The 24294-nt window shown below is 42.9% G+C and overlaps 1 protein-coding gene across 2 annotated transcripts in view; it reads left to right on the forward strand.

Moving 5' to 3' along the window:
- The window catches only part of THBS4 (thrombospondin 4), a 57887-nt gene extending 34903 nt beyond the window's left edge, over positions 1–22984 (forward strand). The window contains exons 10-22 of one of the 2 annotated variants that reach the window (XM_069096336.1): positions 124–276; positions 4869–4973; positions 5614–5721; positions 5945–6104; positions 8777–8895; positions 10036–10088; positions 13376–13569; positions 15134–15312; positions 17837–17885; positions 18023–18219; positions 19757–19929; positions 21604–21743; positions 22606–22984. In XM_069096336.1, coding sequence (XP_068952437.1) covers positions 124–276; positions 4869–4973; positions 5614–5721; positions 5945–6104; positions 8777–8895; positions 10036–10088; positions 13376–13569; positions 15134–15312; positions 17837–17885; positions 18023–18219; positions 19757–19929; positions 21604–21743; positions 22606–22667 — 1692 coding nt within the window. In that variant the 3' untranslated portion in view covers positions 22668–22984. The remainder of the gene's footprint in view (positions 1–123; positions 277–4868; positions 4974–5613; positions 5722–5944; positions 6105–8776; positions 8896–10035; positions 10089–13375; positions 13570–15133; positions 15313–17836; positions 17886–18022; positions 18220–19756; positions 19930–21603; positions 21744–22605) is intronic. The other variant, XM_069096335.1, reaches the window with a different exon arrangement.
- Positions 22985–24294: the final 1310 nt, after the last annotated feature.

The raw sequence follows: 24294 nt of genomic DNA on the forward strand, positions 1-24294 counted from the left end.
CTCCTTGAGGGCAGGGACTTTTATTTTCTACATGGGCCAGGCGCCTAGCACAATGCTTGGCATATAACAAGTGCCTGATAAATGCTTACTGGGTGATTGACCATTCTGTTGGTTTCCTTACAGGGGTCTTATCAGTGCGGCCCATGTAAGCCTGGGTTCACTGGAGATCAGATCAGGGGATGCAAAACTGAACAGAGCTGCAGAAACCCCCAACTTAACCCATGCAGCGTGAATGCCCAGTGTATCGAGGAGAGGCAAGGAGGCGTGACCTGTGTGGTGAGTTATCCCTTTGCTTTTCAACTTCTGAGATTCTTCCTTTACTAACCAGCTCCCTCTGACTACAAGTGCTCAAGAAGAAAACATTAATCAAAGTGTGTGAAACGTGAAACCACGATTGCTGCAAAAAATAAATGATGGCTCTTACCAAGTGTTTAAGAAACTACCCTGCTTGAGAAGACTAGTTGACAAAAATAGCAGCTGAGATAATAAATTATGGAAATGGGTGAATAAATCAGTAAAAAACAAAAATGTTCCTCAGGTGTCCTCAAACTTCAGACCTTTTACTCCTCTGAGATGTGAAAGGATCTGCCTAAGACTCTGCTGTTAGACAATCAAGCACGCAACCAGCCAATCAACATGCATTTTGGGGGGGAGAGGGGAAGCAATTGGGGTTAAGTGACTTGCCCAAGGTCACACAGCTAGTTAAGTGTCAGCTGTCTGAGGCTGAATTTGAACTCAGGGCCTCCTGACTTCAAGGCTGATGCTCTATTCACTGCCCCTCAATATTAATCTGTGAGCCTTGTGCTGGGCAGTAATGTAATAACCCCTGCCCTCAAATAGCTTACATTCAAAGGGGAGAAGCATATAAGAATAAAAAAGTAGATACATAGTAATTCTGGGAGAGAAGCAATCAGCAACTGGGACAGAGGACAGAGTGGCCAGTCAGGGAAGGTCCCCCAGCAAGAGGGATTTAAACTGAGCTTGGATTCTAAGAGGCAGAGGTGAGGAAGGCCTGTTTCCCAGGCACAGGAAATAAAGCATATGGAAAGGCAAGGAAAGGGGAGATAGGATCAGCCTAAAATGTTACATTGGACCTAGATTGTAAGGGACTTCAAAAACTAGAGCAGTTTTTTTTTCCCCAAAGGCAATAGGGAACCTTTTAGGGTTGATAAAACAGGTGAGAGACATGGTCAGAGCTGTGCTTTGGGAAAACTCATTTGGCAGCTGTGTGGGGGATGGACTGGCAGGGCATGAGACTAGGGTAGGGAGGCTATGTACCTCCAGGTGGGAGGTGCTAAGGGCCTGAGCTAAAGACATCCTGAATGAGTAGAGGTTAGAAGAAGGATGCCAGAGATGTTATGGCAGTAGAATCAACAAAGGCTTGGCAACTGATTGGTTATGGGTGCAGAAGGAGATTAAGGAGACCGTGGGTGGTCTAGGAATGTGGCTTGACTCATTTGAGGGGCAACTTAATCCTTTTTTTAATTGGTTCTTTATCAGAAGAAGTATATCAATACATAAAGTCTCTCAGGACAACTAAGCAGTATTTACCTGGAGTCAGGAAGACCTGAGTTCAAATTATGCCTCAGATAGTAGCTGTGTGACCCTGGGCAAGTCACTTAACTACTGTCTGCCTCAAGTTTCCTCAACTGTAAAATGAGGATAATCTATCTCCTCAGCTTGTTTTGAGGATCAAATGAGATAACGTTTGTAAATTGCTTAGGACAGTGCCTAGAACATAGTAGATGCTGAATAAATATTTGTTCCCTCCCCATTTCCTCTTGCAGACTCCACTTTCTGCTCCTTATCTAGGCTGACTCCAAAAGGAAAGGGCTATATCCCCTCTCTCTCTCCCCAGCCCCCACAACACACACACACACACACACACACACACACACACACACACACACACACACACACAAAATCACTGACTCTTCTGACATTCCCTAAATGACTCCCAATATTAAGGGAGAAGTCTTTTTTGTTCCTCCATTAATTTTTTTAAAATGTCTGTTAATTGCCCCAAACTGTCAAGTAAGGTTACTATATAGGCAACAGATGAGACCTGGTGCTTGCCCTGGACCAGAATGATTATTTGCAGGATCACAGCACCACCTTATGGCTAGCTCTTGGAAATGCACCTATCCCTAGCATCCTAGGTAAAAAAAAAAACCAGACGCCAGGGCCAGCCAGGATCATGGATTCAGAGTAGGGAAGGATCTCTAGAGATCATCTTATCTCCAACCCTCTCCCTTTACAGCTAAGAAACTGAGCTTCATGAGAGGTGGAGTGATGGCTCTTCCAAAGTCACTCAAATTGTAAGTGGTAGAGTTAAAATTTGAACTCAGGTCTTCTGACTAACAAATCCAGTACATTTTCCACTGTATCCTGCCTTAGAAACATTCCTTTTCCCCCTTGCTGCACCACCCCCTATCCTCCTCCTACATGACTTCTAGCTGAAAAGTCTCCTGGAATGACAGTATTCCAAACTGACAAGCCTACCCAGCAGAAGGGAAAAGACTGAAAATAACCCAGGGAGTGACACGGAGGCAGGCTCCTTCTTGCTCTCCAAATCCAAGGACTTTCAGGTCTCTAAGAGCTAAGTCAGCATACCTCTTAAATGGCTCACCTTCAAGTATCATCTGCCTCCCTAACATATTCTTCCCAAGAGATGTGGGGATTTATTTTCACCAGGATGGGGAGCAAAGGCACTTCATGTGAGAGCCTTTAAAGCAACTAGTCCTGAAATCTTGTGAAAAGACCAGGGTACTGGGGGAGTTAGTGCATTAGGGGAAAAACATTCCCCTAATTCACTGGGCTGCCTTTTCTGCCTCTACAGCTAAATCATTTTCCTGTACCCTACTTGGGGATGAACTGGGATGGTGGGTGGTGGGACTTTTAATGTGTTTTTGAATTTGTAATGAGAGGCAGCAGCAGATGGTAAAGGATTAGTAAGCTTCATGTGACTACTAAAATAATTTAATCTGCCAAAAAATGGCTCATTAAAAATGTATTTGTTCCTAGAGGTCTCTTTCTTCATTAAAATAAATCAGCAACCATGCGGCACCATTGAGAGTTCGGTGCCCTCTGTGGGGAATACTCCAGGCTGGAGCTAAGCGCAGATGGGGGTAAAGGGGGAACAGTGTCACTCAGAATAGAATACCTCAAAATTCCCTAGTTTTGAATAGTCATCTCTGGGGACAGGAACAGCCCCTGCAAGCAGAGTCTTTGGTCTCAAATTGACATCTCTGGATTTGAATAAGAACCACAAAAATTAATACAAACTCCAATTGTTTCCTTTTCTCTCTATTTCTATTTCATTGGGCTCTTTATTTTTCCTCTGACCTCCAACTCTCTCCTTTGACCCTTGTCTTTCTATGATTCTTTTTTTCCTCTTAGCTTCACTATTTTCTCCCTACTTTTCCTTGTCTCCTGCCTCCTCCCTTCCCCTGAATCTTAAATCTTCACTCTTCTCCATTGCTTGACTGCCCTTTCCTCCCTTCAGGGGCCTCCTTCTGCAGCCTAGCTTGACCCCTCAGACTCTCTAGAGCTTGGTTGCCAAAGCCAATGGTCTTCTCTCTCTTCCCTTGGCTGTCATTTTTTGGCGGTACTTAGGCAGGATGTTAGGAGACTAGGTAAGGGAGCCCCTGAATAGGCAGATAGCTATTGCACTAACTCAGGACATTGGCTCCTAACTCATCATGATGCTGTAGTTCATCGAAAGTGCCAGGAAGCAGGTGCATTCAGAGCAGCCATCTTTCCAGTCTCCTCGCCCTTTGCCCTCCCTTGTCCCATCCTCTTTGGTCCAGACAAACTGGCCTTCTCTCTGTTCCTCACACAAACACTCTACCTCCTGTCTCTCTTGCCTTCTCACTGGCCTCCCCCAGTTCTCCCTGGAATTTTCTCCTCCCTTACCTCTTAGTACCCTTCTCCTCAAGAGGCAGTTCAAACAACTTCTAGTTGAAACTTTTCAGATCCCACCTTCACCCCAGCTGCTATTGCCCTCTTGTATACTTGTATTTATTAATTTTATTTTTTTTCTCTGTGTGTGTATATATATTTGTGTCTATATACACATATATACATATATACATTTATACATATGAATACATGTGTGTATATGTGAATATATGTATACATCCCTGTGTTGTTGAGTCCTTTTCCTGTTATGTCCAACTCCTCCTGACCCCATTTGGAGTTTTCTTGTCAAAGATACTGGAGTGGTTTGCCATTTCCTTCTCCAGCTCATTTTACAGATGAGGAAACTGAGACTCAGTGCCTTGCCCAGAGTCACAGAGTTGGTAAGTGTCTGAGGCCAGATTTGAACTAAGGAAGACAAAGAACTAAGAACAAAGAATTAAGAACTAAGTCTTCCTGATTCCAGGCCTGGCACTCTATCCACTGTGTCACCCAGCTGCCCTATAAACACATATATTCTTGTTGTCTTTTTCCATAGAATGTAAGTCTCTTGTAAGGATTGCTTCATTCTTTGTACTTGTATTCTTAGCACCTAGCCCAGTATCAAGTACATAGTAGGTGTTTAATAAATGCTTGTTGTTTGCTTGATTGACTTATTCATTGATACTAAAAGCAAGAGACTGAGTTGATACTCTGGCCTCAGAAGGTTTTTCCTCTGGTAAAAATCAATTTAAATGATGATTACATTCTAGGGAGTGACTGTGATTTAAGGCCACAGGCACACTGTCAGAAGAGCAGTCACGAATGGGGTGAGAAGCCCACACAGGAAAGCTTTTTGGATTCCTGGGGCTTCGGGGTTGGGTTAAGCAGGAATGGAAGTGTTTGCCAACTGGCACCAAGTATCACTGCCTGACTCAGCCTTCCATCCCTAATGGAGTTTCTCTTCACAGTGTGGTGTTGGTTGGGCTGGTGACGGATTTATCTGTGGAAAGGATGTTGACATTGATAGCTACCCTGATGAGGAACTGCCATGCTCTGGAAGGAATTGCAAAAAGGTAAGTAGAATGGGAGGAAGAGAGACCTGTGGCTTTCCTACACCCACAGCCACAGCCACAGCCACATTCTGGTTAGGAGGAGCCTCAGCAGAACCTTCCCACCCCCATACCCTCCCAGATAAGTCCATCTTGAATGAAGCAAATGTGCCGTTAACAACAAGGTAGGTCAATCTTCTCCATATAAATTACATCTGTCCTTTAGTCAGATGTCAAACAGAGCTTAACTATGGCAGTACGGTTGGTGTTTGCCTCAAGGCGCTGATAGCGTGTGAACTCCTAGAGCAAGCAGAAATTGCTAAACTTAGTACATAGTTAGTAATCATCTTTTTACTGAGTCTGTGATTTTTATCAGCATAGGGATGTCAACCCAAACTAGCTCTTTCCCAATGATGCCCTACCCTACTTATGTTCTTGGAGGTGGCTTCCCCAGCGGTGGTCTCTGGATATCCTCAATTCTCTCCACACATGGGGTCTTGGGACCTGAGGTCCAAGTTTTCCTGGCTGTCCTCCCTTGTCCTTTTTGGCTATTTTTGTCTTTAAAAGTTAATTTTCAATGCCTCAGACATGATTTACCCCAAGTACTAGAACCGCTGACAGCTTTGATCTTAGATGTAACTTTAGGACATGTTTCCCCACTTAGGATAACTGCAAATATGTGCCAAATTCTGGTCAAGAAGATGCAGATAGAGATGGCATCGGAGATGCTTGTGATGAAGATGCTGATGGGGATGGAATCAACAATGAACAGGTGAGGATTTTCTTTAAAGGGAATGTGTATTTGCAAGTGCCCAGTAGCAATGCAGGGAAATTGCAGTTTTATGGCAATATTTTGGAGGATGCATACAGAACTGCAACTCTTAGACGTTAGAGTGCACACGATGTAAAAGTACCTTTTGTGAGACTCAGAAAGCCCCGATACACATACCAAAGTCAAGAAGTTTTGCATTTATTTGGGTTTTTGGTTTTTTTAGGATAATTGTGTCCTGACTCACAACATTGACCAGAGAAATATTGACCAAGATATCTTTGGAGATGCTTGTGATAATTGTCAAACCGTCATAAATAATGACCAGAAAGACACCGATGGGGATGGCAAAGGAGACGCCTGTGACGATGACATGGATGGAGATGGTTAGTTAGTTATTCTCATCTGTTCCTTGATTTAACTTCATACGTCTTCCTGCTCTTAAAGCCCCTCCTGGCAGCAAGGTGGCACAGTGGATAGAGCTCTGGCCCCGCAACAGGAAGTCCTGAGTTCAAATCCAGGTTCAGACACTTACTACCTGTGTGACCCTGGGCAAATCCCTTAACCTCTGCCTCAGTTTCCTCATCTGTAAAAATGAGGGTCATAGGAGCAACCATCTCTCAGGTTGTTGAGATGATATTTGTAAAGCAATTTATAAGCCTTTAAGTACTTTACAAATGTTAGCAATTATTATTATGCCTCAGTAGGGAGGGAGGAAGGTCCTATGTCAATCAATAACAACAATCATTTATTAAGAGCCTACTATTTGATAGCTACTAGGAATATAAAGACCAAAAAAAGGAATCCCTACCCTCAAGGAGCTTACAGTGTAGCCACATTCGTGTGTGTGAATGAATATGTTGCTCTATATATAGGTAAACAGGGTTAGGTGACTTTCCCAGGGCCACACAGCTAGTAAGTATCTGAGACCAGATTTGAACTCAAGAAGAGGAGTCTTCCTGATTCCAAGCCCAGGGCTCTATCCACTGTGCCCCCTAGCTTCCCAGAGACAAAGAAGATACAAGATAATTTGTGGATGGGAGGGAAGTTTCTAAGAGCAGGTAGGATCAGGAAACTTTTCATGCAGAAGGTGACTCTTGAGATGAGCCTTGAATGAAACCAGGGAGGTGGCCTCAATGGTCTTTTATGTCCCTTCCATGTCTAATAACCCTGTGACTATAGCCTGTTTTTAAAGGAAGCTTCATATCATATCCTTCTATTTAATACCCTTCACTGTGTTTATACCCTTGAGACACTGTAAAAATGTTCCAAGTAATAGGTCAATAGATGATATTGACCTTCTTGACTGGTGTATAAAGTAGATAGTGTAGGTTTTTATCTCAAGGAGCTAGAGAAAGAGGCTTTTAAATAGAGAGAAAAAAAAGAAAGAGGCTTAACATTGAGTTCCTTGGCAAAAATGGGATCATAATATTAATGTGATGTCTTTGGGGCTAAACGACCTCAGAAGACAATTAGGTACCTTTCAGGTGGCCTGGAGGTACGTAGAGAAGCAACAGAGTACACAGGAAAGAGCCCTTGGTTTGGAATCGAAGGCCTGGGTTCCAGTCCAAAATCCACTACCTACCATCTCTCTGACCTTAAGCAAGTCACTATACTTTCCTCTGACCTTGGCTTTTGTCATTTGTAATATGAGAACCATAATGCTTCTGCCACCCAACACCTAAGGCTATTGGAGAGAAAAGAGTTTTGTAAATCGTGAGACACCAATGAAGGATAAATTGTATTAATATTATGGAGAGGAAATAACAGTGGCCTCTCATTTATGGACATTCTTCTGTGTGGTCCATCATCGTGAGAAGTAGAGGAGATAGTCTGCCCCTGAATAATTGTCTTGTTACAAGCCTAAAATGTGGATCATTGAAGTAAAGGTGGTTACATACATAAAATACAGCCTGCTATTTCTTCCCCAAAAGTACAGCATCACAAGGTCTAGAAGAGGTTGTTCAAGGCCCAGGAAACTTTAGATACTTCAAGCAGCCCTAGATGACCTCAGAAGAACCCTTACAGACACCTTGAGCCCAGTTCCTCACTACATTCCCTCAACCTACGAGCGACAACCTAGAGTGACCTCAAACCCTTCTCGTACTCTGGATACCTTGGACCTTAGAATTGGGAGAATCCTTAGAGATAACCTAGTTAAATGGTCCCACTTAACAGATAAGAAAGCTGAGGTTCATCAAGGTAAAGTCACTTATCTAAAAATCACACAACTCCTCGTCCGCCTCTATTTGCAGGCAAAGTCTCATGGTCACACAATGGATTAGTGCCAGGGCCAGGTCTCTCCTGACTCTTGGGATAATGCACTTTTTCATGCACTGTGATGTCTCCCGTGAGTTCCTCCATTCTGGGGCTGACTCACCTGGCTATCAGAGCAACCCCTTCTGGTTGCTTCACTCACATTATTGATTAGATGGGTAATAATAAATAATTAATATTTTTATAACCCTTAAGGGTAAGTGCTGCAAAGAGCTGACCATCAACAATTTAACCGTGTGATTTGAGGTGGTTAAGTGATACAGAGGGTGAGGCTGCTGGGCTTGGATTTAGGAAGACCTGAGTTCAAATGAGAGGGAAGGACACTGAGACTCAGCTTGCTGAAGATCATGCAGCTGGTCAGTGATGGAGCTGGGCACCTTGACCAGTACTTCTGACTCCAAATCTAATATCTTCCCATTGTTCCCTGCTGTCTCTGACTACGCTTGTTTCTCTGGCACCAGGGCATAGCTTGGGTCATATACAGTTTTCAGCATGAGATCTAAATGTCATCATGTTACACACATCCCTCTAGCAGTTTAGAAAATCCCAAAGAGCATTATGAAACAATGGGCAGAGAAGTGGGATTCACATCCTAACTTAGCCCCTTTCTGTCTGTGACTTTGGGCAAGTCACCTCCTTTCTTCTGCCCTCGGTTCCTCCAGCTAAAAAAATAAGGGGTTGGACTAGATCACCCCTGAGGTTTCTTCCTGCCCAGACCTGTGATGATCCTGTGAAACCCTGAGGTAATTTCAGCTGATGCAGAGACTTTCTTTTTCCCCAGGAATTAAGAATATTTTGGACAACTGTCAAAAAGTCCCCAACCGGGACCAAAGGGACAGAGATAACGATGGTGTCGGGGATGCCTGTGACAGCTGTCCTGATGTCAGCAACCCTAACCAGGTCAGTAGGATGCTGGTGCTTGAGTGTGAACAGTCCAGGGAATCTGAGACACCACATGTAACTTCTCTGTACAGACATTCGTTTAGGCCCAGCGTCAAAGAAAAAACCCAGGAGCACAATTGGCACATCTCCCTTCACCATTTCCTGGCAGCTCTGAGCAATGAAACATACATGTTTTCTTCCTTCCTTCCTTCCTTCCTTCCTTCCTTCCTTCCTTCCTTCCTTCCTTCCTTCCTTCCTTCCTCTCTTTCTTTCTGCTTTTTGGAGGGGGGGAGGGCTGGACAATTGGGGTTAAGTGACTTGCCCAAGGTCACATGGCTAAGTAAATGTTAAGTATCTGAGGCTGGATTTGAACTCAGGTCCTCCTGATTTCAGGGCTGGTGCTCTATTCACTGTGCCACCTAGCTGCCCCAACATACACGTTTTCAAAGGGGAAAAAATGGGACCAGATATGCTCTGCAGCCCTCTGGGATTTGGTCCTCCTTACTCTGTCCCTGAAAGGTAGGCTGGCAATGGCCTATTCATTCAGGCAAGTGACCTTCCTGCTGATCAACCAGAATCCCTTTGGATAGAATGAAAATGAGATGTGGAATTTCACCCCCAGGTTCCTTTCCTCCCCCAGCAGGGCCCACACTTGGACCTTTCTGATTAAGCGCCTTCGCTTACTTGCTAAGTTTCCTTTTTCACTCCCCCTCTTTGACGAGATAATTTGGGACGGTACGGCATTTTATTTTTAAAGCTTGAAGAGGGAGCCATAGAACATTGACTCATCACCTTGGATCCCTTCCAAACATAAAAGCGATGCAGAATCCTTTGGGCCTATCCTCCCTTGCCACTGCTGGGGGTCGGTCCCTGTGCCAGGGCCGGTGGTTGGCTCAGAAGCACTCCCAGCAAACACCCAGCTACCTTCTAATTCACTCATCTGGTGTGTGGGTAGCCCGGCCACACAGCTTGATATTTTAAAAGATTTTTTAAAAATCCGACAGCGTGCCTACATCAATATGGCGTTGTCCTTTTGCAGTTTTACAGAGCATTGATTCCAGATATATCATTCCCCAGACTTAATGTGGGGAGAGGCTTGGATTTGGGGAAACATGGATGGAACAGCCCTGGGCTAACAGTGCTTTGTTTTATTTGTAGTCCGATGTGGACAATGACCTGGTCGGGGACTCCTGTGACACCAATCAGGACAGGTACAGTACACTCCCCAGCTGTAAGGACAGCTTAGAAAGGAAAGGAAAAAGCAGGAAGAACATGTTCGTTTTCCAAGCTTTCTGCTTCCAACCTGCTTTGAGATCCTTCCTGATGGCAAGGAACTGGCAATGAGTCCCTGGGCCCAGCCCAAAGTCAGGAAAAGTACATGCCTCATAAGCAGCCCTGAAAACTCTGAGGCAAGCTTGGTCCCTGTCATGATGCACCATAGACCAGGTGAACAGAAGAAACAAGAAATGTAGAGACTGTTCTCTTTGTTCAAGGGAAATCTCAGTGTGCCGTAAACAGTGCAGAATGTGTGTGAGCTGTGCAGAATGCGTGTGAGCTGTGCAGAATGTGTGTGTGCTGCTGTTTCATTAACCTCAGGATTTCATTAAATGGATTTGATTAGGAGGCACTTTTTTTGGCTGGGGGAAAGAAAGAGAAGGGGGTTGAAAGAAACAGGGAGGGAGGGAGAAAGGAAAGAGGAAGAGAGAAGAAGGTGACAAGAGTGGGCAGGGATGAAAGGAGACAGAGAGAGAGGGAGAGAGAAAAAGAGAGGTGGGAAGGGAGGTGGAGGGATGGGGAAAGTAGGCAGAGAGTGAGGCAGAGAGAGAAAAATGAAGACATAAATATTCTCTTCCCTAGAGAAACTTATAATCATTTACTAGTCCTCACCTTTCTACCTCCTTGGGAAATCTTTACAGAAGCCAGGACAGGAACAGGAGAGGGAGTGAATTCCCTACATTCCCTGCTAGGCCATAATACCATTCTGCATTTGTGTGTCATTCTTCATTCCCATTGCATCTACAGAGTGAAGAGGGGCAATCATCAAGACATTCCCAAATGGAGCCTCCCTGTCTCCATCCATGGGCCCACTCAAGAGGTTGAGGTTGATTAGGGTCAGGGTCATTGCCCAGAAAAACCTTATATCGAGATTGTCAGTTTTAGAGCAGCTTGCACTATAAGTGTGGAAGGAATGCACTTTGTCAAACAAAAAGAAATATATAAAGTAAGTTATTGTTGATGTTACCTGCTGCAAGAATACCAAGTCATGCATTTTCTGAATTCCTAAAGCATCTTTTTGCCCCAGCTTCTGAGTATTTCGAATGTGACTCATTCAGTTAACACTTTAATTCTAACAAACCCCCAAAGAAGAAAATAAAATCCCTTATTTTTACATAAAACCATTCAAAGATATAGAAAGGCCATTGATAGAAATAACCCAGCTTAATGGTTTTTTTTTTAAACTTCAGGGCAGGAAATTCCATTACTTAGGCCATGTGGCTTCATGATTGTTTGGAGTAGTTTTCCCTTCTCCAGGTCCATGTATCTCCTTACTCACTAAATGGATGATGCAGTGGATGAAGCTTCATCCTGATTTTAGTGGCACCCTGCTCCCTCCCCTTTCCTGCCTCCTTCCCCTCCCTGCCTCTTTCCTCTACTACTGGAGGCTGGTTTAGGACCACGGTAGAGATGTGGGAACAAAATGGGCATTAGCTGTCTCAGATCTGACCCAGCTGGGAAAACTCCCTAAAAGACAGGATCAATTTTATGATTTCTTGAATGAAAGAGGAAGCCCAGATTTATCTTGCAGTGGACCTGAAACCTGGGAATCCTTGGAAAGAAAAAACTCTTTAGGGCTAACCCCTATCTGCCTCCTCAGAATTAAAGTGACCTTGGAGGGTATAGGGTCATCATTCATCTTGTCATTTTCTCCCTACAGCATTTATCTCTGAATTTCTGTTTGATACATAACAGGCATATATATACGTATATATTTTAAGGTTTGCAAAGTACTTTAATTATGTTATCACATTTGATCCTCAAAACAACCCTGAAAGGTAGATGCTACTATTATCAACCCATTTTACAGATGAGAACATTGAGGCAGATAGCAGTTAATTGACTTGTGCACACAGTAAGTGTCTGAGGCTAGATTTGAACTCAGGTCTTCCTGACTCCAGTCAAGCACTCTATACATTGTGCCAAAGATCTTGTCTTCTCTCAATCGAGCATGAAATCGTGGGATTTGTAGGAACGACAATAGAATTGAAGTATAGGAACATAGAAGCTGATCTCTAGAGCTGGCAGGGGGCTTCAAAGTCACCTAGTTGAAAGCCCTCATTTTATAGATGAGGGAATTTAGACTGAAGGAAGTGAATTGATATGCCCAAGGTTCCTCCCACAGGTAGTAGATGTCAAAGGCAGCATCTGAATCCAAATTATCTGACTCCAGAGCCAGTGAGTATTTTCCCCACTGTCTCCTAACACATCTAGTCTGATGGACTCATTTTACTGGGGAAACTGAGGCTCACAGACGGCAAGTGACTTATCCAAAGTCACAACAGATAGCCAATACCAGGGCTTGCTTCCCAGGGTATCTGATTCTGAATCCAGTGTTTTCTTGACCATACACACATTCAACAGATGCTTCTAATCAATGTCTGGTAACAAAAACCACAGAAATGATGCCTAATAAAAGAGTGGTGCCTAATAAACTGCGTCTGCTATTTAAATATATGTGTGACCTTGGACAAGTCACATGATCTCTCTGAGTCTCAGTTTCCTCATTGGTAAAATGAGATGGTTGGACTAGACAGCATTTAAGATGTCTTCCGGCTCTAAACTTAAATTCCTATGGTCCCTTTTCTTTTTTTTTATTTTGCTTTTTGGAGGGGGGAAGGCAGGACAATTGGGATTAAGTGACTTGCCCAAGGTCACACGGCTAGTTTTTATGTTAAGTGTCTGAGGCTGGATTTGAACTCAGGTCCTCCTGACTCCAGGGCCAGTGCTCTATTCACTGTGCCACCTAGCTGCCCCCCTATGGTCCCTTTTCAAGGCAAGAAAAGGAGGTTTTAAGCAGGAAAGAATAGTGATTTGTATCCTAGCAAAACTGAAGTTTTTATTTTAATAGGTGAAAAAGGCAAATGCCAAAGAGAAAAACTTCATTATAAGCTCTATAGTATCACTCAACTAATTTTCAGCCCTGACAGCTGGTTCTCCACCCTCCCTGGGACAACATCCTCTAGATAATGTATTCAGGGGACAGATAGGTGGCACGGTGAATAGAGCTCTGGCCCTGGCATGAGGAAGACCTGAGTTCAAATCTGACCTCAGACACTTGACACTTACTAGCTGTGTGACCTTGGGCAAGTCACTTAACCCAAATTACCTTGCCTTCCCCCTCAAAAAAAAAAAAAAAGATAATGTGTTAAAGTCAGGAGACTGAGGCAAAGTGACCAAAAAGGTCTATTCTATTGTCCCCCTCCCTGTCATCTCTCTGCAGCGATGGAGACGGACACCAGGACAGCACCGACAACTGCCCCACTGTCATTAACAGCTCCCAGCTGGACACAGATAAGGACGGGCTGGGAGACGAGTGTGATGATGATGATGACAATGATGGAATCCCAGACCTCGTCCCTCCAGGACCTGACAACTGCAGGCTGGTCCCCAACCCAACCCAGGAAGATCTCAACCGTAAGACAACAGGACCACTCTGTTGGGGTTGTAGGGAAATACCCAGACACACGGACATGGTCACGCATCAGCACACCAATACCTTGTTCTTCAAAATGGAGTTTCATTGATGCTTTTTATTTTTACATCAAAGTAATTTCTAAACATAAACCAGCCCACCTCCCTCAGTGAGCCTTGGATTCTAAGAGAAAAAAACATTTAAGCCAAACTAACCGTGTCTGATAGTATAAGCAGTATCTTTCACCTATACAATCCCCCACCAGTTCTAAGAAAGGGTAGGCATTTCCTCATTTCTTCTCCATGGTCAAGACTAGTCATTACAATTATACAGCATTCATTTTAGCCTCGTCTTCATTTACATTTCTGTGGTCACTGTACATATTGTTCTCTGAGTTCTACTTACTTGTTATATCAGGTTCTTCCTGATATTTATCAGTTTTTCCTCTATTTGTATTAATTCCTTATTGTTTCTTTTTTTTTTTTTTGGCTTTTTGGAGGGCAGTTGGGGTTAAGTGACTTGCCCAGGGTCACAAGGCTAGTTTGTTTTTGTGTTAAGTATCTGAGGCCGGATTTGAACTCAGGTCCTCCTGACTTGACTCCAGGGCTGGTGCTCTATTCACTGTGCCACCTAGCCGCCTCCTTATTGTTTCTTAATGGAGCAAAGAGATTCCATTGCAGTCTATTCACCCACTCCTCAGTCAACAGTCACCTCCTTCACATTTTTTTTCCTATTGTACAAAGCAGAATACTCACTCTTCCAAGGGTACCCAGGCCAAAGTGGTCATGGCTTTTTCATTTCAGATTTGCTGCTTTTATAACTAAGCTTATTTCTCTGTATTTCTGTGACCTGCACTGGAATCTCTATGAATTGAGCCACAAAAGTCAGTAAAAAGGGGAGAGAAGAATCCAGAACTATAAGTATAACTAGGTGTGGAGAAAAAAATGGAACAGAATATTGTATACAGTGTCCCCACAGGGAAAAGAGCTACTGTGTTTGACAACACCAAGGCCTTGATGGAGGGAGGTGAGGGGAGAAGTGAAGATGAGGCAGTGTTGACAGTAAGGTCCTTGAGGAGGTCAGAGGTGACATCCTCAGAAGGAGTCCACTGCCAGCTCTGCCCCCTTCCCTGCTGGGGAGTCCCCAACCCAGCTCAGGAGGGACTGGGAAGAGGAAATAGGGCCCCAGCAAACTTTAGCTCCAGCTAAAGTTGCAAGATGTAGTACTTGTGTCCCCTGCTTTATTCAGGGTCTCATATCACATCCAGTTGGAGGAAAGCCCTGAATAAAGGAGGGGACACGAATGTTTAGCTGTTTCTCCCAGCAATCCCCAAGAGCTAGAACAACGAATTCTTCAGTAGGGTGGTGGGATAGAGACACCTGCCACCTGCCCCTGCTGAAAGCCTTGTCCTCGGCCTAGAAGCAGGTCAGCCACTGGGATGCTGCACAATGAGGTCAAGGCTTCAGGAAGGGCTTTATTGTCTAACTTCATCTCTATCCTTATCTAGAAGAGAGGAGTGGGGACTAGTGTCACCAAACCTTTCTCCCATTTCCCTGATGCATCCAGGTGATGGCGTGGGGGATATCTGTGAATCGGACTTTGACCAAGACCATGTCATTGATCGGATTGATGTCTGCCCTGAGAATGCGGAGGTCACCCTGACAGATTTCAGAGCCTACCAGACTGTTGTCCTGGACCCTGAAGGTGATGCCCAGATCGATCCTAATTGGGTGGTTCTGAACCAGGTGAGCTTGTGCTTGTCTTACGGGGAGGGTGGGATGCACATGTGCTGGGTTTGTCTCGCCCCTCTAGCGTGTTTAGGGCTCTGATTTTACCTATGCTTCTGTGGTAGGAAGGGACCCACTCCTATTGTTATTAATGTTACTACAATTATGATCCTCCCCCTCTTGCCTCTCTTCCAAAAAAAAAAGATTTAAAGTGGCAGGGTCTTCCCAATGAGCAAATAGATAAAATGAGACACAGAGAGGCTGATTGGCATGCCCAGAGTCACACAACAGCTTTTCACTTTTCTACCTACAGATAGCTAGGTAATAGGAAGTCAAACATGGCCTCAGACACTTACTAGTTGTGTGAACCCAGACAAATCACGTAACTTCGGTCTGCCTCAGCTGCTGCTGCTGTTTTTGTTGAGTCGGTTTCAGTCGTGTCCAACTCTTTGTGACCCCATGTGGGGTTTCCTTGGCAAAGATACTAAAGTGGTTTGCTGTTTCCTTCTCCAGTTCATTTGACAGATGGGGAAACTGAGGCAAACAGGGTTAAGTGACTTGCCCAGGGTCACATAGTTGGTAAGTGTCTAAGGTCAGAGGAGTATTTCTGACTCTATCCACTCCACCACCTAGCTGCCACTTTTTCCTCACTTATAAAATGAAGATAAAAATATCACCTACCTCTTAGAGTTATTGTGAGGATTAAATGAGTTAATATCCGTAAGGCACTTTGCAAACCTTAAAGCTCTATATAAATACTATTTATTACTATTGTTATTGTTTCAAAATTAAACATGTATCCTTTCAAGCTTAGGTACCCACTTTATTAATCCTGCTCAACTTTGAGATGTCTGGGACCCTGCCCAGTGGCAAGGCCTCAGACACCAAGCCTGGTCCAGGAGTCAAATGCACATTCTACAAGATATCTTCTGAGTGGGTATCATGTCCTGCTACTTTGAGATGAGGCAAAGAAAAATGGCCCTGAATGTGAATTCAGTCAGGCACAACAAAACCTGATCATCAGCTTCTTGCTGACTTTTTTAGAAAGTAACAGAGCTAGGATTATAAACAAGGCCTCCCAAACCCTTTTCTGTTTGTTTAATTTTACTAACAAAAGCATGGGAAAGTGTTAAAAACATTAGATTTGGAGTCAGAGGGGCCAGATTCAATCCTAACACTCTCCCACTTAATACATAGATATATGTGTGTATATGTATATATGTGTGTGTATGTATATGTATACATACACATATATATGACATTCATTTGTAATCTATCCCTTTAAATATCCTCTCCCCACCTCAACCCTTGCCATTGAACCAAAAACAAACAAAAACTAAACAAAAAAACTCAAACCTCATCACAAATGAATATTGTTCATCAAGATCGACCTTGCCAAAAACCATATGCCTCTCTCCGCATTTAAAGTTTCTAAATTCTCTGGAAAGAGTTAAAATGATCATTGCATTGATCAGAATTCTAAAGTCTTTCAATGTTGTTTTTCTCAACAATATTGTTGTGATCACATAAATTCTTCTCCTAGTTCCCTGAATCAGTTCATAGAGATTTTCCCAGTGTCGTCTGAAACCACCCATTACATCATTTCTTATAGCACTTTTACATTCATATACCATGAATATACCAACATTCATATAAAAATGGCTTATGAATGGTTGATGGTATTCTACATGATGATATGCTGTATGAATGGTTGATAGTATACCTTATACTATATATATATATATATATATCCTATACATAAATGGTAGATAGTATACCATATACTATATATAAATAGTAGATAGTATACCTTATGTTATATATGCTATATATTATATATGGTAGATTGTAGATAGTATACCTTATACTATATATACTATATACCAATAGAGTATACCTATACCATCTATGATTCATATAAACCTCTCCTTGCCCCAATTCCCTAAGATTATTAGTTACAGAGCAATTACAGATATGTATATATATATATATTTTTTTTTCCCCTCATTCCTAACTATACCAATGAAATGACAAATTTAGTTCATCTCAAGAGGTGCTTGTTTGGTTTTTTAAAATAATTTTTTTTCAATTATCAAGCATTTTTTTATCCCAATCGCCTTCCCCCATGTTGGAAAAAAAAATAGAAATACAAAACCCTTGAAACAAATATACATAGTCAAGCAAAACAAATTCCCCATATTGGCCATGTTCAAAAATATTTCTCCTTCTGCATATTAATCCATCACCTCTGTCTTTGTCAAGAGGTAGGCAGCATTCTTGATCATAATTCCTGTGGAATCTTTAATGTTTGTTGTATGAAATTTTTACATGTCCTTATCCGTTCTCTTTGAGCTAAGGCAGAGACCTTAATGAGATCACTGAAATAGTTTTATGAGTGAATTCAGTGGCATTTTAAATTTCAGTGGCATATTTTAAATCTCAATATGCCAATACAACAATATGGCATTTGAAGTTACAGATTTCCATGAGCTCATTCTACCAATATAGGATTGCTTTCAACTAGCTGAATCTTCCTTTGCAGGGCATGGAAATTGTGCAGACAATGAACAGTGATCCTGGCCTGGCAGTTGGTAAGTCCAGAGGGTCAGTGGCTAGCAAGCGTAGTGAAATTCCATTGAGTAATGCCCAGATTCTGGTAATGACATTGAGTAGGATTTTCCCTCTCCCCTCAGTCCTTTTCTAAAAAAACAGTTTCTTCTCTCTTCAGGGTATACAGCTTTCAATGGTGTTGACTTTGAAGGCACCTTCCATGTGAATACCCAGACAGATGATGACTATGCTGGCTTTATCTTTGGTTATCAAGATAGCTCCAGTTTCTACGTAGTCATGTGGAAGCAGACAGAACAGACCTATTGGCAAGCCACGCCATTCCGGGCTGTTGCAGAGCCAGGCATTCAGCTCAAGGTATCAGTCCTTTACCTGCCCTCCTTCCCAGGATGGGAATCTGGGCCTGGGCCTCCTGTCCCCTCACCAGACACACACACACACACTTAGCACATTCCCCTCTTTTCATAGTTACTTTGTGTACATGCCTTTTCTCTCCTACTAGATTAAGAGCACCTTACGAAAAAAGAATTGTACAGACAGTTCTGACTTTCTGTAAATCAGCATTGCAAATTTAACTTGACAAATAATTCTGAAAGTAATCCACATTCTTAAAAAAAACACCTATGTTAACTTTATTGTACAGTATTGTATCTCTCTCAGTTCCTGCCATCATGGCAAAATTCTTTGCCTTAATAAGGTTCATGGTTCATGTATGTGTAATTAATAGGCAGAGAAGAATATACTGCCTACTATGGACTAACTGCTTTGTCATTATAATCTCATTTGATCCTTACAACAACCCTGGGAAAGAGGTGTTATCATTATCCCCATTTTACAGATGAGCAAACTGAGACAAACAGAAGTTAAGTGATTCAGGGTCACACAGATAGCAAGTGCCTATGGCTGAGTTTGAACTCAGGTCTTTCTGACTGCAGGCCTGGTGCTCTAGCCACTGCACCCCTCACTTACCCAGTGGGATAGATTAGAACTGCCCAACTAGAACAACAGGAGACAAAACAGCATTTAAATTTCCTCTCCTCCCTCCCCCCTCCCCCTTCCTATGATCTCATTGATGTGGTGGAACACCCAGTGTGGAAACTCCCTCCACTGATGCAACTCAGCAACTCCTCCTCCTCTGTAGCTTGTTATATAGCCTTAGACACTTGCCTGGTTCACCAAGACAATGGATGACTTGTCTAAACTTACCCAGCTAGCATGAATTAGAGGCAGGCAGGTCTTGAACACAGGTCTCCCTGTCTCTCTATTCACTATACCACACAAGTGTTTATATAATTGAGTTTTCTTATATCTGTTTTTCTGTTGTTTCCCAAACAACAAGGTAGTCTGATTGTAAACTTGGCCTCAGATCTCTTAGACCTACCGTGTTTCCCCGATAATAAGACACTGTCTTATTATATTTTTTGGACAGAAAAACACCAGAGGGCTTATTTTCAGGGGAGGGCTTATTTTAATGAACATTGACAGCAATTTTAATAAACAGGTAAATGTGAACAAAAAAATGTACCTTTATTCAATAATGAATTCAATAAAGAACAGGATGACGCGCTCACTGCTGCAGCTCTGATTGGATGCAGCTCGGAGCGCGGTGTGCATTTCACCCGGGGGGGGGGGGACGGTGCATACAGAGGGTACCGTAATGTACCGTGTAGCGCAGGGGATCACCTTCACTACAGTAGCATTCTAAATAGGGCTTATTTTCGGGGGAGGGCTTATTTTAGAGGAATCTTACACAGTAAGGGGAGGGCTTATTTTCGGGATAGGTCTTATTATCGGGGAAACACGGTATGCCTACCTCCTTACTCAGGACTCTCAAGTGAAGGTGAGAAAGTATGCAGTGCCTTCCAGCTTGTAACTTCATTATGTCTCTAATCAGGCCGTCAAGTCAAAGACAGGACCTGGGGAACACCTCAGGAACTCCCTGTGGCACACTGGGGACACCAGCGACCAGGTGAGGCTGCTGTGGAAAGATTCAAGAAACGTCGGCTGGAAAGACAAGGTGTCCTACCGATGGTTCCTACAGCACCGGCCCCAGGTTGGCTACATCAGGTAGGAGGAAGAGGGATAGAAGGGTCTTTTAGAGAAGGAGCTATAATTCCAGGACTTGGCTTTCTCTTCCTGGTCTTCAAAGGCCATCTAGTAGAGTATAAGCTCCTGGGGTCTAACCAAGCTCCTTGCACATAGTAGGCTCTTGATAAATGCCTATTAAATGTGAATTAAGTTGAAATGCTCTTATGCCTTTCCAGTATCTTCACTTCTCTGGGCCTGTCCATATCCAAATTCCTCTGACTTGTTAGGTTAAGAGTTCTCACACAAGCTATCGATCTAAGAAAGAGGCACAGGAAGTTTTCCTAGTCTCCAGTCAGACCCTTCACTCTCATAACCTTAGGCCAATGTGGGCACAGACTGAAGTTCCAGGTTGGCCCTAGCTTTGGTGTTTTGATATGGGACTGAGATTATTCAGAAGGGCATGAGAAAATAAAGGACTCTGGACAATATCAATGGGCTACCAGATAGAGACTTGCTAGATGGATTCTATCATGACTTTATAATCCCACTGCATAGGTAAATACTCACTACTACAAGACTTTGGTTGAAGAGGAGATAGTGGAGGACCTTATTTTTTGAAACTTATACTCTGTCTCTCTGTTCCTCCAGTGTTCTGAGACCACAACCAAACCCAGGCATTTAGAAACATTGCTCCCAAAACTATATAGCTATATATATGTGTGTATATATATTGCTATATAGCAAGGTTACTGGGGCTTTGTTCCAGGGTATCAAATTTAGAGGGCACTGAAACCATTCATCTTCCTTCAGCAGCATAAAAACAATGAGTTTAGCACCTAGTTAAGCAGAATAATTAGTTAAAGTAAAAAGCTGCTAGATGGCAGGCTGGGGTGAGTGTGAACTGATCCCCAAGTTGACTGAAGGCCCACTTTGTGCCACTTGCCCCAATGTGGTTAATGAATGCTGGTTGACTGACTGACTGATCAATAGCCAAATAGAGCTATCAAAGTCATAACTAAGGAATTTTGGTGGGGGAGCATTCATTAAGTACCTTCTATCTGTCAGGCACTATGATAGATGCCTGGGATACAAATACAGAAGTGAATCAATCCCTGTCCTCAAGAAACTTATGTTCTACTAAAGAAGCACAAAACATGTATTGTAATTATAATAATAGCAAACGTTGATGTAGTGCTTTAAAATTTTTAGAACACTTTACATGTATTATTTTATTTTATCCTCATAATAATCCACGGAGGTAGCTGCTACTATTATCTGCACAGATGGGGACACTAAGAGTGAAAGAGGCTAAGTGACTTATCCAAAGTCCCACAGCACTAAGTATCTGATTCATATTCAGATCTCCCTGATTCCCCAGGACCCCATCCCTTTTGTCTCCTAGAAAATACAGGAAATACATCAAATAATCAGTGATGGGACAGGGGAAGGGGGAGGAAAGTCAAGAATGACCTCTTGAAGGAGGTGCCTCTTGACCGGAGCCTTGAAAAGCACTACAAGCTAGAAGTGAGGAGAATTATGGGGGGACACCTGGTCCCCAGGTGGCAAACCCCTTCCACCACATTTGTGTCCATGATGCTGTGCCCATCACTGTTTCTGGAAGCCTGCCAGCACCCCTTTACTGGCCAGGTGTCAGAGCCACTCATTCCCCTTCTGAAGTCTCATGAAGGATACCGATGACTATGTTCTCTGCAGGGTACGTTTCTATGAAGGCTCCGAGCTGGTGGCTGACTCAGGAGTGACCATTGACACCACCATGCGTGGTGGGAGACTGGGTGTCTTCTGCTTCTCTCAAGAGAACATCATCTGGTCCAATCTCAAATACCGCTGCAATGGTAAATTATTATAAAATTGTTATTGCTGTTATCCCAAACGACCCTTGACTTATTTTTATACTGTGCTTTCCTCCTAAAAGCTCAAAATATTTACATAATACTAATTACAACCCTGTTGTAAGGAAAGCAAATGTCAGTCTCACTTTTTACCCTTTACAGATGAGAAAATTAAGGCCCATGGAAATGAATGGGTTTTGCTTGAGGTCTTAAGTTAGTTATGACAATGATTCTCAAACATTTTTTAGTCTCAGAACCCCTTTAAATTCTTAACATATTTTGAGGACCTCCCCAAAGAACTTTTGTATATGTAGGTTAAATCTATTTATATTTACCATTTTAGAAATCTTAGTATTATTAAGAAAATAATTTTAGCCTCACAGATCCCCTGTTAGGGTGTCAGGAATCCTGAAGGGGCCCTAGACAAAACTTTGAGAACCAATGGGTTAAGGCTTCTGGACAGGACTTCTTTAGCATAAGAACCAATGGGGAATTCAGTCATATTTAGATATGAGGACATGAGGGTCTCAGCCATTAGTCTTCTATGATTAATTCTCAGTCTCACCTTCTTCCTCCTCCTACGTCAACCAAAGCCCACCTAGGCACTTTATAGGCTAATAGCTAGAGAGCAGGAAGGGACCATAGAGATCATCTAATTCAACTGTGTTGTTTTTAAAATGAAGAGACTGAGCCCCAGACAGGTGAAGGAAACCTGCCCCTGTGATTCATGATGTGACTTAAAAGTGCAGAGATGGCTTGGAGCCCTCTCTGTTTGCTCAACAGTGACCTCTACAGACTCCCTCATGAACTGCAGTGACAGAATTGCCAAAGCCACAATAACCTTTCACTCATTTTCTTCCTGCAGATACCATTCCCGAGGACTTTCAAGAGTTTCAGACTCAGAATTTCGATCGTATAGACAACTAAGCAAAAGGAAACAAACCACAATTTCATTTCTAAAGACTAAACAATATATGTTTAAACCTTACATATCTCGGTACACATCTTGGCTTTATCTCACCACTGCAATAATGTTTCAAGACTTTTCTTATGAATGTGACAATAAAAAGGAGATTAAGTCATTTCTAAACATCTTGTGATGTGGACATAATTTAGGAGCTGCTCAGCTACTTTATGGTGCTCTGATTGGTCCTCTGGACTTTGAATCCAGGGATCCAAATCCAAATCTCAGTGGGGTCTCCTTTTGCTGTTGTTGTAGAATCATTTAGTCATGTCCGACTCTTCATGACCCCATTTGGGATTTTCTTGGCAAAGGTACTGGAGTGGTTTGCCATCTCCTTCTCCGGTTATTTGACAGATAAGGAAACTGAGGCAAACAGGGTTAAGTGACTTGCCCAGGTAGAAATTGTCTGGGGCCATATTTGAACTCACAAAGATTGTCTTCCTGATTCCAAGTCCAGGGCTCTATCCACTGGGCAACCTAGCTGCCTTTTTTTTTTTTTAAAGCAAGTTGGCTCTGTTGGACAGACTGAGCAGAGGGTGATAAGTAAGGTCTAAGTCACAGGTCAGATCTTTATCCAGTCCACTCAGATTTACAGAGAATAAAACTATTCCAAAGCTACAGAATGTCCCCTACCTTGATCTCGGAAAAGCATGCCAGAAACTTGACAGGGGTTCTTCAGGTTTTTGTATGTCATGGACCCCCTTTACCTTTCTTAGAGAAAGGTGCCAGTAGCAGTCCTGTATACAATACACATAATCATTACCACAGGGTCATTCCCACTATCTCTGTCCTCCCACCCCATAATTTGTTGGGAGTAGTGCCTAAGTCTAGGGAGTGATCACAGCAGTTATAAATGAAGAATTAAAATTCATCAGGAATAATCCGTGCCCATAAGGCTTATGAGCCCTCTTATTCCCCTCTGTAGCTGATGTTCAGCTCCTCAGAAATCAACAACATATCCCTGGCTTCCTCTGGGGACTGTGGAGGAGAAAATGGCCCAAGCCTGGTTCAGAGGGTTGGGTTTTAGACTCTTCACATGTTTCTATCCTAGCAAAGAGTCCATGGTTGCTGGAGGGATGGGGGATTAGGGGACGTAGGGGTGGGCAGGAACTACAAGGTGCCAGGATGAGTCCCAGCAGTGAGTAGGTTAGAACTGTTGATCATCATTCTTTCTGCCTCGAAGTGGGTTGCCTAAAAAGCCTTGTATATGAGAGTTGAAAGGAGCAGGGAGGAAAGTGGCTAAGAACTTATAATTCAGGCTTTTGCCTCAGGTTGGAAAAACTCAAGAAGAGAAAAAAGGAAAGGAATCATTATATTTTACTTCTAGGCAAATCTCTGAAGGTACAATAAAGGAAGAGGGAATATTAGCACCATCCCTCAGCACAAATCCAGACTTCAAGAAAAGAAAAATCCATAGAAAGAAGATTCGGAAAATGATGGATGGAAAAGTACAAGTTATAAGGGTCTAGCAGCAACAAGAAAAAAATAGATAAGCAATTACTTAGTGAGCTGAGCAAGGTGCACCCCTTCCTCTCCACAAGAAAGGAGTTGGATGGTCCTTAGATGGAAGATACTCTTGGTACAGTAGAA

Source organism: Petaurus breviceps, unplaced genomic scaffold (genome assembly GCF_028583685.1).
Source record: "Petaurus breviceps papuanus isolate PSGF00001 unplaced genomic scaffold, PetGlider_PUasm1.0 229, whole genome shotgun sequence".
Lineage (NCBI taxonomy): Eukaryota > Metazoa > Chordata > Mammalia > Diprotodontia > Petauridae > Petaurus > Petaurus breviceps.